We start from the raw sequence: 16,260 nt of genomic DNA, 5'->3' as shown, positions 1-16,260 counted from the left end.
CTACTGCATGTGTACATGAAAACTGACTGCATGTGTACATGAACACTGTGGGTACAGACAGCATTTTTCATGTATATAGGATCATCACACACCACCACCTGCACAGCACCTTCTCTGCAGAAGTGTTGTAATATGTGATTAAGTTTCTAGAGATACACAGTCAGTTTTCTTTCCAGTAGCTGGAGTCCTTCAGTCAGATACTTGGTCTCTGTCATACTATTTGCAAGAATGTTCAGTGTGCTTTGATGTTCTTGACTCTCATTTGCCCTTTCCTCACTGGCTCTGCAATGCATTTTTAAAATTTCTTCACACATATCATATCCACTGCAGGTCAAACTGACCTCTGAGAGTCAATTTTACACTGAAAGCGCCAGGTAAGTGCTTAGTGTTCAGATTGTGTGCCTAGAAGTTCCATATTGGGGAGAATGGAAGCAGCCAAATAGAAACAGAACTTCCTCAAAACGATATGGTCCATATGTCCTATGCTAATTTAAAGTGAGTGACGGAATTCTTAATTCCCACATGAGAAAGCTCAAGCTGTTTTAGAGTTGCTCATTATCCCTGTAAGAGCAACTATCTAAAAAGATAATCAGGAAGATCCATTTCATCAAGATGTGTGATATAGCTATAAGCTTCACTGCCAAACACACAGCAACCAAGAAATTTGAGCAAAAAGAAAAAAACTCACAACAAAGTGATGTCATCTGACATCACGTATTTTGTAAAAATAGACTTTGTGGAAGAAAGAGAAGAGACCTAGGATTGAGCATGCATCATTTGTATAATCTACGGTTGGACCCAAACTAAGTTAATTACAATTAGATCCCATTAAAATCAATGGGACCTACATCAGGATTTCCTAAACTTGGGTTTCCAGCCGTCTTTGGACTACAATTCCCATTATCCATGACCATCGGTCCTGCTAGCTAGGGATGATGTGAGTTGTAGGAGTTGTAGGTGACCCAAGTTTGGGAAACCCTGTTCTAGATCCATCATTATCATCAGAATTATTTGCTTGGCTATTTAAGCTGGCTTGAGTTGCCTTGGGCAAAATAAAGCAACTAACCAATTTAATAACTAATAATAAAATAATAATTTATTTCCCAAACTGTACTCAGAAGGGCTCGCAAGAACAGCGAACATATCTATATAGGTACAGCAGAAACACTGATACATTTATGACTAACACTTTATAATACAGTATTTACATTCACATGAGAAAGCTAGCATACCTTACAATTTAAAAATCTCTGGTTTATGTTTAAAAGAAAAACACTTTACCCCAGAAATGTCCAGTTTCAAAATGTGCAACTTACTGTTAAGAATTTCCAGAAATTTACATCAATTTATCATGAAAAAATCCCCCACATTGGAATGTTTTGGTTTCCAGTTTCCAAATTCCCATCTCTACCTCCAACCACTAAAACCTCCAGTGCAGAATTACTGTTTCTTTTTAGGAAGTGTGGCTTCCTTAATCCTATTTTATATATATTTCAAAACTCCTTTTGATCTACACACAATGTGAAGCTTGGTTACAGAAAGAATACAGATTGCTTGGCCTCTATTGCTTCACTTTGTCTATCCCATATTTTTCCAATACTACAGTTATCAAGACTCCTGCTCCTCTTACTAAGCTATACATAGTATGTGACACATCAGCATATCTCCACGCTCAAGAGAGAGAGAATTCTTCTTAATGATTGCAGTGTCGCAATGCTGTTAAGAAACACATGCCTAGAGGAAAACATGAAATTGCTGTTAACTAAAAAGGGAGCACAAAGAGATGAAAAAGGGAAATGTAAACTGTATATTCCAGGACAAATCTCAGAAATAACTGTTTTTATCTACTCAGATAAAAAATAATCTCCCATCCACCTGCTGCAATTTTCCAGCAGAGTTTACAAGTGGTAGTCACAAGAAGACAAGCCACTGCTTCACTGCCCTCTTAAGGGATTCATTGCATTAGTTTAACTGATTATAGTGGGGTTCATTGCATTAGTTTAACTGATTATAAGGTTCACACTTGTCAGAGCTGCCCGAGGTCCCAGCTCACAAAGGACCAACGCCAGTCCGTTGCTATGTACAAAAGTCTTTATTGAAACGCAGTTTCGATTTCAAAGCCATGGCGTGCAGCCCTACGTCTTAAACCCTAGACCACTGAAGCTCCGTCTGAATCTCCTCCCCCCAGACACCAGTTTAAGACTCTAGCCTTGCTCCACCTCTTCCTTTGCTCTTTCCTCCTCTGGGTCCGCCTGTCCGCTGGGGTCTTGCCCTTTCTAGACTCTTCTGACGCTGAGTCCCCTGAGTCTTCCCCCTCCCTCCGGCGGGCTTTAGGACCTGGTTCCCAATCCGGGTTACCTGCTGTGCCGCGCGCCTGTACATTCAAACTTGGCGCGCGCGCCCAGCCGGCAACCTTCCTCCTGACCGTTACACTGCTCCTGTCACTGGTTCCCCCTTCGGAGAGGCTAGCTGGACCTGACCTCCCCTCCGTTCCCTCACTCTGCGATGGAGGCGTGGCCAGCGCTGATTCATCTTCTCTCCCTGCTGGAGGAGAAGCTGGTCCTGATACATGGGACTCCCACTACGCTCTGGTGGAGGAGCTGGTCCTGATCTCTCGCTGCTGCTTTGGGAGTCCCCGCTGGCCCCTTGCTTCTGGTGTGTCCCCCCTGGGACCCCCCTTGCCCTGGCCGTCGGCACCCCCCTCTGGGAATCTTCTGATTCACTGGAGAAACTCATGGAATCTCTCGGGCCACTCTCATACTCCCCTACGCTGCCCTCAGATTCTTCCCCTTCGCTCTCCATTTCCTCTCTCCCCTGTGCCTCTGCTCCTGAGCCCCTGACAACACTTTTGTCCCATTTTCTAACATTCCTTTCACACTGCACACGCCAGTCATACCTTGACTGCTTTACCGCCATGTTGCGGCAAATGTCATTCATGTATGTTATTCCTCCATGCCATCCTTCTCCCACTAGACTCCGCCATTCTTACAGGCTTAACCTTTTCAGAATTCCACCTCATGACTTGTCACCTCAGCGGCTGCAACATGAAACTGGAAAAGGTGAAAAAAATGTGCAAACCTCCTGTGATTTTTCAGACTGAGGGGGCTGCAAACAGATTTTTTCTGGAACCTTGTAACATGGAAATAAGCACTAATCTTGCACAATACTCCATTCTATTCCATGAATTTTCTGGAATTGACTTTAACATCATGTGAAAGTGAAATATAATGCACAAAATAATTGTTAGAAAAATGGCAGGGAAATTGTATAAACAGCTGTGTGAATTAAGCCCAGGTTACACTGGGCACCTGAGCCTTATGTTTGATAGTCCTGCTTTAAACTAATCCAGAAATGCAGAAAAACACTTTCCTCCCATCTCAAGTTTCCCTACAGTTTTGCAAGAAAATTGAACACTCAGGGAAACATGGTGATGCAAGGAGGTTTTATGATATTTGTGGAAGCACCTGAATGTCAGGCTCTTCTATGCTTTCAGAAAACTAGCAGTTGAAGAAGAATGTACTGTATATTATGCCCTAGTGCAGGAGCCTTTGAAGTGGCAAGCGCTTTCAATCAACTCATGCATCTTAGTCTGCAAAATGAGGGAGAACTAACCCCCCAACCTCTCTTTAAGAGACAAACTCAAATAGAACTATAAATATTATCTATCCACTTCCACCCTCTTGCAGATTGATGTTGTTTCCAGGAAAGTATTGAGCATTCCATATTTGTCCCCAAAGACCATCATTCAGGCAGCTTGGCAAAAGACAACTGCTCATTTAATCCATCTGAATTCAAGTGAACTGTATTGTTTTTAATCCGTCTGAATTTAAGCCATTAATTGAACATCCTAAACCAGCATTCCAAGCAAACACACTGACCCCGAAAGTTATTGGTCATGCTATCATATACTCAGGGAGAGAGGAAAAATGGCTGGGATTTTATTCTTCATCTGCAGCAATGTTGACTTTGCATTCTCTTTTAGATCTCTGTTGTAAGCAAGCTAATCAGGGTGAGAAAATGCTGATGATCCAAGCACGGATGGATTATCCATTTGCTAAGATCAGCACTTCAAGTGGCGGACAGCAGGCAGACTTTCCCAGATACAACTGGTGCAGCTGGGAAATGACCTTGTACAAGAAAAAGCAGTGCCGTCACCACTTATTTAGCATAGTACAGTGTTTTTCAAACTTTCTGCCTTCAGAAAACCAAGTTCACACCCAGTTTCTCAACTAAGTAACCTCCAAAGTTTGTAGAGAATTCTGAGAAGGGTGAACACTTGAACCAAGTATTATTATTACTATTTATTAGTCACAATTTACACAAAAGCAACTCAGAGACTTACAAAAATATGACGGGCAACACAAACTGCACAGATACTTCTTCTAGTTAGCTGCTATTATCTCATTTCTGATCAGCAGATCAGAATGAAAAATTGTCATAGTACAGGTTTCAAAAGCAGTTTTGACCAGCAACCTGCTCTGACTTCATTTGACCTCCACAACAGCACCTTTACAAGCTTATCATAAATTAAGCTTCTGTTGTTCAACAAGAACAGAAATGTTTTCTTCTACATGGGCAGCTAATTAGTGATGCATACACAAAATAAATTTAAAGCACATTGCTTCCCCTAAGAATCCTTTGCCACTTATGAGTGGATTGCTTATAGACATAGACTTTGCATGGACAAGTATACTGAAATTTGGAACCTGTTTATACAAAATATAGTATGTTAAAATAAATATATCTGTACTTTGAAAATAATATTTTTATTCCATGACATTTTTTGTGTATGGCAAAATAAAATAATAATAATAATAATAATAATAATAATAATAATAATAATAATAAAGGATATAATTCTTGCTCCAATAAAATGTAGAATAAAGTCCTTTTCAAACAGGTTCAATCAACAGAATTTTATTAGAGCAAGTTTCCTTATGCATCATAACAACAGCTGACAGGATTGGATTCTTACTCAGAGGGTCTCACTGACATGCAAAATGACAACATTTCCTCATATTTGCAGATGCCAAAAGTACCATTTAGCTGTGTCAAATTCCAGTGTGTGTACAAAGTCAGTGTGTTGCTAAGGAAATTGTACAAACACCATTCTCTTAATTACATCATTTTGCCCCGGTGGAAAATCACAGCTATCAGAGCAATACAAAGGAAACGCACTCTGCCGAAGCTGGAGCTGGAGCTTCTTTCTCACATATAATAATATCATCCTGAACCTATCCTGTGCACTTTGGTCAACCATCTGGGGTTCTGCTCAGTTTTCTCCTGCCTTCAGAAATGAGGAATATTGGCGGAAGAGTGCATAGTTACACTAGGTTTACAAATCAAAAGTAAAAAACAAAACCAAATTATTGCTGTAGTAAGTATGGGGCAAGCAACAGCATAAAAGGGGTCACCTGACAGCCTTATTAAGAGAGTTACAAACTGGCCACCCTCTCAGAAACTGCCGATTACAGATTTGAACATGCTGTATTCTTTTAGGACCTCTCCACTGAAGTGAACTGGTTATTGCTTACTGAAGGTCTGTTCATCACCCACATAACCCTATTTCTGACCTCCACTAGAGAAGCACTTGCTGCTAACAGAGGCCTGCCACTTAGCAGGAAAACATCACCATGCTGGAATGCCCACCAACACCCTGTTGCATTCCTCAGTGGGGCTCCTAATTCTCAACTGACAGCTGGCTATTTGGAAGACAGGTACAGACTGATGAGAACACATAAGCTGATCCCCACCCCCTTGCTCCTGTGTATAGAAGGGGACAGGGTGCCCTTGGATACAACGCAGAATGGACAGCATAGTCAAGTAAACTTGGCCAAATCAACAAATATCTGACTGAACAGGGTGTGCATGTGAAGGAATAAAACTATGGCATCGGTAACATTGTAAACCTGTGTCTTTTAAGGTCACCAGAACTCCAGCAGCACAGCTTCCAAATTCCCCTATGTACATATTAAAGCTGGCTAGGGCAGAAAGTAACAAAGAATGTGTGGTTGTTGTTTTTTTGTTGTTGTTTTTTTTTTTTGAGGGGGCTACTATTAACTAGTTTGCACTACATTGGATCTACCGGTACTTATATTCCAGTTGAAATGACGCCTGTATCGTTTCATGGTGGCTTTCCCAATTAATGTGATTTCCCCACATCATTTTTCCTAATACTTTGACTATCATTGTATTAAATGTTAATGTCCAAAAGCTATTTCTGGTTGTTGTTGGGTTTTTTTGGGAGGGTAGGAACTGCACACTTGTACCTCAAGATACATTATCAATATAACATGGGAAAGAACCAGTATTTTGGTTTTCCATGGCAGGCAGGCATCTGCCAGGTTGGCTTCCTAAAACATCTATTTTCCACAGAAAAGACAAAGCAGAAGTATGCCTGAAAATGCATAATTTCACACCACACCATCAGAAGCAGGCCTAACCTACTTAAACCAGTATGGTGCAGTGGTTAAGAGTATTGGACTAGCCCCTAGGAGAGCTTGGTCATGAAAATCACTGGATGACCTTGGGTCAGTCACTGCCTCTCAGTCTAACCTACCTCACAGGGTTGTTGTGAGGATTAAATGAGAAGTGGGGGGAACCATATATGCTACACTGAGGTCCTTGGAGGAAAGGTGAGCTATAAAGCCAATAAATAAATAATAAATAAATTAAACATCATTACACTTAAATCTCTTCCTTGTGTCAGAATCCAGCTAGATTATGCAAGATATACATAACTGTACAGCAAGAAAAAACCCCAGAAATGAATTAATGTGCAATAACCCACTTAAATCATCAGCCCGTGTGTTAAATCTGAACCTACAGCAAATTATTTCAGGAAGAGGCACAGAGGCATCTTTGCTAAAAAGGAGCAGCTTATCCAAACACACTCCGCCCACAAGTTTGTGCTGTTAATATACAGAAGCCTACGGGTGGGTGACTCAAGCCATTTCCTCTCAAATAGCTATCTGTTAGCAGCACTTGTCCAGAAGAAGCTTGACACAGGCTGAGATTGTTAAAGCAACTGAGGTCCAGCTTTTGCCACTGATTTTTCTAGAGAAGTTCAACGATGGGACAATTCTACTTAAGCGTGTGGTTTCATAAATGCAACTTAATGGCATTTCAAAGCATAATGCCAAGGTGTCCATTAAAAGACACTCCAAAACTTGCCAGGGCTAAGAACAACCAAAGTACAATTCTAAAAACAACCCATGCCTAGATTTATTTATTTTTAAAATGGATCAAAGCTACAGACCTTTAATTTGAGAACCTAATGCATCAGATCTAACTTTAAATCAAATCACTCATTAGAAATCATTGAAGTTAGCATAAATAAATAAATGAGCAGTAAAATGTGAGCAGGAACCATCAGGCACATCAGTTTTTTTGCATGGAAAAGCAACATGGAAAAGCAAACATGACCGACACAGTAACTTGCCAAGCCAATTCAATCCTAACCTAGAAGAATATGCAAGGCTGGATTACCTTTTTCTTTCACCATGGCCAGAACACCGTCTTTGTAGCAGAGGCAGCACAGATTAATTGAGGTGCTTTATAAACGCATACACACGCACACACACTCGTGCTGTCTTTCCAGCAGTAGTTGGCAGAGATGAAAAAACAATTGCCCAGAAGGCAGCCTATTCCAAAGTACTCTGTATTATTTTCCCACCAGATCTGACGTAATTGGAATGCTTGGTGCTGTCTCTCTCTCTCTCTCTCTCTCTCTCTCTCTCTCTCTCTCTCTCCCTCCCTCCCTCCCTCCCTCCCTCCTTCGGTCTGCTATACTCTTCCTAATGGCAGCTCATTCCCAGGGAATGGATTCTGCCCCTTCTGCGGCAGGAAAGAAAGGAAGAAATAAAGAAAAAAAACAACACAGCACAGCAAACAGCAGCACTAGCAGCCTCTGAGTAACGAAGGCAAAATTCCACTGTCGCTAATCCACAGTCATTGACACCACCTTGCAGTCTTCTGACAAGGCACAACAGAGCTGGCAAGCCAGGACTCCCCCAAGTGACAGATACTAGAGTAGAAGTGAGAGACGCCACAGGACCTGCTTCAAGTAACAAAATGGAAAAAGATTTAATGGTGTGTGTACACACACACACACACACACACACACATTTATATATTTAGTTCCCTCTGTCAGACTGAGAAGCAACTTGACATGAATACAGAATCAGAGACGGCACAGGCTGCAGCAAGGCTGTATACAGTATAGGTTTCCAGTTTTTCAGGGACAAATTCAATCACAGAAAAGCTTCAGGACTTGTATATTTGATAAAGTGCAGGATGGAATAAGACAGTGAAACAGTGAAACAAAATGTTTAAAGCAGTTGCTCCAAAGTTCACAGAAGACAACCAACCAATGAAGTAAGCACTGCATTGGATTTTGCACAGCAGACTCAAAAAAGTGATGAGTTTGCCCAGTCTTTTGGAATACATAGTAAGCTCCATCCTTCAACATAGCTCTTACCAGGGAAAGGCTTGAAACAGGTGTTGTGGGCAACATACATTTCTTGAACCAGAATTCTAACTGCCCCCACTCTCTCCCACACACAGCTTACAGTGCTGTAATTCCCACAGCCAGCAGTATATCAATCAAACACAGGCCTTTTAAAAAAAATCATTTTGGAATTTTTAAGAAACCTGCATTTTACTTCAAAAACCACACATCCTGGGATTTTCTTCTTCTTTGTACTGTTCTTTACTTGGTTCGTTCCACATTTTTTCCCTTCATAGTGAATTCTAAAATTCCTTTTTGAACATCTCCTGGAAATACCTTTGTACAGTTCAAGTACAGATTTATATACAGGTGTACCTGCCAAGAAAGGCCCTATAAATAAATATGATGGTGATTTTTCATGTCTGTAGTATTACTGGCATACAGAGACTCATCAGCCATTTTACCCGCCTGCATGGAGTTCATCCTCATCATCATCAGCCTGATGAAGAGATGAAGACCAACATCCTTGGTTGGTCCTACATCACCAGCACTCTACACATCAACAATGGTGACCAAACACTTAAGGTAGTAGACAATTTGTCTACTTGGGTCCCACAATAATCATTGACACTGAGCTGGGCAAGCTGGGCAAGGCAGCTACAGCAATGGCTCACCGCTCCAAAACGGTATGGGAGAATCTGATGCTAATGGCCAATACCAAGATGAAGGTCTACCAGGCTTCCGTTTTGAGCACATTGCTTTATGGAAGTGAGTCATGGGCTCACCTGCCAGAAGCATCACCTCGATGCCTTGCATATGTGCTGTGTCAGGAAGATTTTGGGCATCACGTGGCAGGACACAGTCTCAAACAAAGATGTATTCTCCCAAGATGTCAGGGACTGGTCAGATGAAAAGGAGTGGTAGAGACCGCCACCCCAGGAGGCTTCTGGGCAGGAGGCAGATACAGATAGCATGGATCCAGATTCATGGTGGTGCCAAACAGGACACACCCCAGACGAAGAAGAAAAAGGCTGGAAAATAATGGTGGATGAGGAACAGAAGCAAGCTATCAGACACTCTAGTCCTGAACAGAGACAGGAGTCAGAAGTGGTAGAAACCATACAGCAGGCAGCTCTCACTTGAAAGCCTGGAAGAGCCTCCTCCGTCTCCTTGAACGAGACGCACCCTTAGTATCTTAGAGCAGAAAGCCAAACAGACAGAAAGATTCCTTTGTTGGCCACCATAGGCAGCAGGAGGGGTTTGGAAACTAGGAAGTACAGCAAGCTCTCCGCATCTCTAATTCCACTAAGCAGTTAGCCAGGGAGCTCATGACAGAAGCCCACATTCCCAGCATGTCCACACTTCTCTCTCAGTGACATCTACACTAACTTGGCCATGTACACAGAATGGAAGATGGCAGGGTCCCCAAGGATGTGCTGTATGAGGAGATGGCTTCAGGCACTAGGCCTGTTGGCAGACCAACTCAGCATTACAAAGATGTCTGCAAACGTGACATAAAAGCTGGCAACATGAACCCTGCCATATGGGAATCCCTTTCAGACGACCGCAGTGCCTGGAGACAGTCATGTCATGTATCCACAGCAATGACCAGAGCAGGATTGACCGCTGAGAGGAGCGCAGAGAGAAGAAACACCATGGTGCACCTGTAGCAGAAAAACCAGGTGCCTTCATCTGCCCCACCTGCAACAAAAAAAATCTTTGCCATATCACTCTCTACAGCCACAGCATACACTATAACTCTCCAATAGTTTCACTTTCCCCCCATTGCACTCTTCCATTGTCTCCCAAGACAGTCGGATGCCAACAAGTATTATTGGCATACAAGGGGTTTGTTTTTTAAGACCTTACATCAGCTCTCTTCCTAACACCTTCTCCTCCTTATGATGGTTATTTTCTATAAGGGAATTGAAGACTATTTCACATAATCTACTCCTTACTGGCCTAAGTAGTCTCAACATTTTCAGGGTACACTAAGAGATCCTTCTTGCCACTGCCTCTCTCTTTTGCTTCAGTCCCAGCCTGAATGGATTAGGACGACAATCATAAGCAAGACACTGTTCTGTGCTTTCTACCCAGATAAAAGCCCTACTATGCTCAATGTGGCTTGCTCCCAGGTAGGCATGCATAGGATTGCAGCCCAAGTTTGCTACAGACAGGATATGATTCTTTAAATTCTTGAGGAAACGGCCAAACTGGGACTGAGGTACCCAAGAGTGAAAGCTGAACCAGGGGCTTATGGTTACTTGTCCCATGTTTCCTATCTATCACCCAGATTCCTCCCATTGTTTTGGCTCCCAAGAGTCCTTCCTCTAACAGTAACTAAAAGCAGATAAAGTGGCAATAACAGCCCAAAAAAAGCAGAGTAGTAGATAAGATGCTTGCCTGCCTTTTTTCTGCTAAAAGAGGTTACAATTAAGCTGCAGGAATCTGTGCTCCATGCCCAAAGTCCTTTCCCTTTCAAGGGCATATCTTCCATATACCCTTAACCATGGTTCAGCATTCCAATCGGTAGCATAAATTAAGTGTGCTCTTATCCAATGTTATCCAGATCCTGGGTGGACAGGAAAAAAAAATGTAGTCTTACCAATTTTCTTTCCATTTCCCCGCACCACTGCCTCATCTATTGGTGGCATGCAACCCTGGACAGATTATCTCAAAGGGAACACAGCATTAGGCCAACACAGGGACAGACGGATGGTGCATCTCAAAAGAGTGATAATGTACAGTCACCCTTAAATTTTATCTAACAAGCAGTCACCATTAGTTGTGACAGATATTGAATCATCTGGCTTTCCTTGTATTCCTTATTCATCCAGATCTGTTATTTGAATAGATGAGACACACAGGAAAAAATGCATTGGGTGTGTGTGTATTTCCTCACCAGTATAGGCTGGGCTTCTGTTATCAGATCCCTTATAAACCCTGGGAACAGAAGGATAACATTCCAACTTCTGTGGCTCACTATACTGCTAAGAATAGCTTTAGGACCTCACTATGTGGTGATGGATTGAAACTTTTTGCCCTTAGATACTAAGCTGGTTCCAATGCAACGACAAACAGTGGTTTATAGCTACTTATACAAGACTCTGGCTCATATGCTCCCCACACACACACACACACTTTCTCCTTCTCCAGGATGGCTGGGAGCAGATCAAAAGCTTTTACTGCCAACAGCAATTAACCACAATTCTGTGTTGTGTCTAACCCTACATTGCAGTTACACATCTTATGTATCGTTAGCTGAAATAAGACAGCTTCATAAAACTTTGGTTTAGAGTTGACTTCATTTAGTTAAGCATAGTTAAGACTAACTGCAGTTTGTCCAGGTTGAGGCATCACAACACCACTTATGTGGTTAATCATAAATGGATGCAGTGGAGGAGAAGAAGGGTGAAGGGAGTATGCAAGCCTGAGGCTCACAGAAACTGACTCCTATAACAATAACCCAGTCTTTCATTAAAAAATTGCAGACTAGTTTGAGTAGTTATTGTTTTACTGCATTTGGGATCTTGAAGGAGAACATCATAGTGGTGCCTCCCACAACTTTCTGTACTATTACCCCCTGGAAATTACCATGTCTGCATATGAAAAGAATTAACCCTTAGTGGTGATCTTGCACAAAACGTTTTTCTCACCAGGTATCACAGACTTTCCACTTCAAGAGATGTTGGCATGTAAGGGTAACTGCTGAAGACTGGAACATTTTGCTCATAGAGTGGCCAAGTCTCATTTTTCACATGTGCTAAGGATTAACACTGCCATGTTCCATCTTGTTCCCAGTCCCAACCCAGCTGAGTGGCAGCCAACTGGAGAAAAGAGCAAATTGGCCCTTCTCCTATCCTCCTGTATTCCCAATTCTATATGTATGCATGTATTTACATGTGCATGTGTGTGGATGTCTATATCTATATCTATATATAAAAATACCAAACAGCAATTCAGACAGTTGGGTCTGGATCCTGGTGTAATGCAGTTAATCACCATACCCATATATTTATTACAGTGACAAACAAAATAGAAATTTTAATATTTCTGCTTAGAAAGCCTCCCTTCACTGAAGTTAAGCTATGTAGAGGCCATGCAGTTTTCATGTGTCCGGTGTGTTCATCTTGTTCTTCCTATTTGTTAACATTGCTGGAGATACAGTACGTACACCATCAAAACACTTCAGACTCAGGGCCAAAATAAATGCAGTTCAAGAAATCCATTACAAGATCTTGTTGTTGTTGTTTTGTATTTTGGTTAAAGAATAAAATACTAGGTATAATAAAAAGGGAAATTCCTTGGATGCCCAAATCCAGGTTTGAGGAAAGTACTCTTTGGTGAGAGAACCCCAAAACATGCAGCAAAGTAAAGCATGGATATATAGGCTGTTAGACCTTTAAAATATCGCCTTCTAAGTTCCTTCCAAAGTTCTCCACTTACCTCTGCAAGAGCTGTTACTAAATGCAGAGAGGAAAGGATATAGATACAGTCCAAAACATGGTAGCCCCCGGCTCCTTTTTTTCCAAAATGAAAAGTTTTCAAGAGATCCAGCTATGGTTTTCCCATGTTACATTTAGCCTGGATCTCAGCTGTTGGATACTACAAATAAAACAATGTAAATTGAGCATTTTTGCTTAGGTATATTTTACTTTTATAAAGAGCATGTTTTGATTGCAGCAGGGAACAGTAGTACTACAGTGGTGTTTTCTACAGCAAACATGTAAAGTGTGTGATTGAAATGTGCTTGCACATGCACACATCTTTAAATGCCTATCTAGGTTCAGTTTTCCTAGATGCATCTCTTTCTTCCTCACCTTATCTACTGCGGGAAACAATCATAATGTGTATAATGTTGCCCAAGGCCTGGCACCATCACCCAGAATGGTAGGGCAAATGCCTGGGGACACACAGTTCTTTGAAGGCCTACCACTGCCAACAGCAACATCACCTTGATGCTTCTTGCAATAATAATAATAATAATGATGATGATGATGATGATGATGATGATTTATCATACAAAAAAGTATTTGGCAAGCCAGACACAGCCACCATCACCACCCTTTCTTCAGAAAGCCTCTAAAGCACATTTCTTCTCATTGCGTGGCTGCCTCCCTCTCCTCTGCTGCACCACTGTGCAGCTCTCCCCCTGCTGGTAAAGTTGCTACAGAGAAGCAGAGGACACTTGGCCAAGGGCCCCTTCAAATTGGCACAGCCTGCAACTTTGTCCTTGAGGGAGCAATGAAGTGTAAAATAGCAATTCTAGAAGCATACCACTAGTTTGAAGCTACTAGCCTACTGCAGATTTCGGCTAGCTTTGTTTTGTTTTAAAGTTCCACACAATCAACGCAATTTGAACTCATTAAGGTCCTGTTCCAAGACAGAGTACAAGAACCAATTCAGTTTTGTATATTAAAAGCCATATACACAGACAAGTGAGTGTTTATATTTTGTTACAAATGTATAGATTTCTTGTAAGGATAGGAAAAAGGGGGTTCAAAACGGAGTGCTTGACAGTAAGACAAATAAAATGTTGAAAGTTTGAATAGGTCACAGAGTTAAGCCTGGAATACTGGTTCTGGGAAACAGCATGGTGTAGGACATAAATTAGCCTACAGAGCATTTTGCAGACATGATTCTAAGCTGAGCAAGGAACCTGAAAGAGTTAAGGAGTCTAAAGGACCTGACACCTTTAATAACACTGAAAAGTAACCTGCCACCTTCAATAACATGCTTCACTTAGCAATAATGTGCTTAATTTTACCTCATCTGGTCACAGCGGAGGTATTTATTTCTTCTCTTCTTGTGGACATTAGTGTAAAGCAATTGTCCATAAGCATTACCATAGCAACAACTGACACCTACAATGATGTGGGATTTCTTTCAGGGCAAAAGTACATAAGAAACCAGAGGAGCTTTACTATCATCCAAATAATAAAACACACCAGTGATCAGACACCTTGCTTTGGCTTTAGGGTGTAATTTAAACATAATACTACCCTTTATTGAAACTGCTGAAGAGTTGACCTAGCTCCCTAACGCAAACACACAATGTCGTACAAATGTTGCGCTAGTAGAGACTTTTGTGCTGCTTTCCACTAGAACAACAATTCAGTTAAATACGGCCACATGGACCTGGCAATACTAATAATTCTGAAATGTCATGCATAGCCTCCCTTGAAAATAGGTGCTGAAAGTGATCTCCTCCCCTCCCCCCCCACCGTGTTTTCGCAGTAGCAAGCCAAGAACATTAACAGTAGGAATTAAGATTATTTCACACATTATGGATTAGGAGTGTACACTGTGTGTACATCAACAAATCTGGGTCAGCTACACACATTTATATCACCAGGTACATATGCAGCAGATACCTGGAACTGGTTGCATATCACCAGCAGGTCCATGCACATGCAATAAAAAGACAAATGCATGCTCTCTTACTCCAGAGTATGTATAGTGGTCATTGGTTCACTCATCCTGAACAAAAAAAACAAACATATATAGGTCACCCCTTTTACTCATTCTCTGTTGTTGTGTTTACAATAGTTTTCAGTGTGATTACGGAAATAGAAGAATAACAGCACAATCCTAAACCTGTTTACTCAGAAAAGTTTTTATTGTATGGTTTTCGGTATAATTGTTGTAAACTTCTCTGCTTTTTTATGAATAGCAGTATGTGGGTATACGGCTGGGTGTGTTTGTAGAATAGTACAGAGGAGATCTAAAGCGTTTGCAAAGAAAGATACTCAGCAAATTTTGGAGGTGGGACAAACTTTGCTGTGGTAGTAACTTATGGCTGGTTAGTTTTGGTATTGCCACACCATGGAGAAAATAATGGTGGCAGCCAGGTGACAACAGCTGGAAGGCGTTCCATTGCCTATCCGTGGGTTTCACACCCAATGTTCTCTTCCTCTCCCACCGGTACAACACCCAGCCACCCTGGGCTTTTATCACACATAAAGGAGAATGTCAAAATGCAGGGAGTATTTTAGCTCAGCCAAAATTACTACAGATTTCTAATGCTAGACTAGATTTAGCACACATCAGTCCAGCATCAAAGAGGCTTGTATGACTGCATTACAATTGCAGAGTTTACACCTGCTAAAAATTACAGGTGGGTGGAGGAGTAAGATTGCCTTCACATAAATTGTATATGTTACAGGTAGGTAGCCGTGTTGGTCTGCCGTAGTCGAAACAAAATTAAAAAATTCCTTCCAGTAGCACCTTAGAGACCAACTAAGTTTGTTATTGGTATGAGCTTTCGTGTGCAGATACCTTCAGATAAATTGTATATGTTTGCTTTTTCACTGTTTAGGGAGTGGAAGAGATTAAATTGCTCACAATTTTATCTTGTTTAAGGAGAAAATAGAAACCAAATGCAGGAGAATGGCAGATCTGAGCCGCTCTGAATAAAAGTGCTGCACACTCAATCACTAGGGATATTATCTGAAGCTTTATTCACCTTTCTTCCTTCCCAGATGGAGACTAAGCTCCAATCCAGCCAGCTTAAGAAACCTGACAAGATCAGAGGTCACTGATAAGGTGCTGCTATGTCTGCAGGTCATAGCAAGAACACAACACGCACACCTTTATTTGCCAGTGGGCTGCTATTGGCTTAGCAGTTGCAACCAGAGGCATCAGTTGCTGAGAAGAAGATTACGACTGAGGAGTCTCCCTCCCTTCTAATTACTTCAAGCTGCGTCTGTCAGAAGGGGGAAGACTGAGGAGTCTGCTGCATTTCTCTATGCTATCCTCAAAACACAAACAAAGGTAAACAGCTCACCCTTATCACAATGTTTATATTATTA

At 41.6% G+C, this 16,260-nt stretch overlaps 1 protein-coding gene across 33 annotated transcripts in view; it reads right to left on the bottom strand.

The window, feature by feature from the left end:
• Nucleotides 1-16,260, bottom strand: part of ABLIM1 (actin binding LIM protein 1) — a 197,919-nt gene that overhangs the window by 119,594 nt on the left and 62,065 nt on the right. The window contains exon 1 of one of the 33 annotated variants that reach the window (XM_079976694.1): nt 7,489-7,731. The exons of the other annotated variants lie outside the window; for them this stretch is intronic. Coding sequence (XP_079832820.1) covers nt 7,489-7,504 — 16 coding nt within the window. The 5' untranslated portion in view covers nt 7,505-7,731. Of the gene's footprint in view, nt 1-7,488; nt 7,732-16,260 lie in introns of those variants that run through there. 33 annotated transcript variants of the gene reach the window in all.

Source organism: Podarcis cretensis (genome assembly GCF_951804945.1).
Source record: "Podarcis cretensis genome assembly, chromosome: 5".
In the NCBI taxonomy this organism is placed as follows: Eukaryota; Metazoa; Chordata; class Lepidosauria; order Squamata; family Lacertidae; genus Podarcis; species Podarcis cretensis.
Note: the sequence above shows the minus strand (reverse complement) of the source record. Positions and strands in the feature narration are given on the sequence as shown.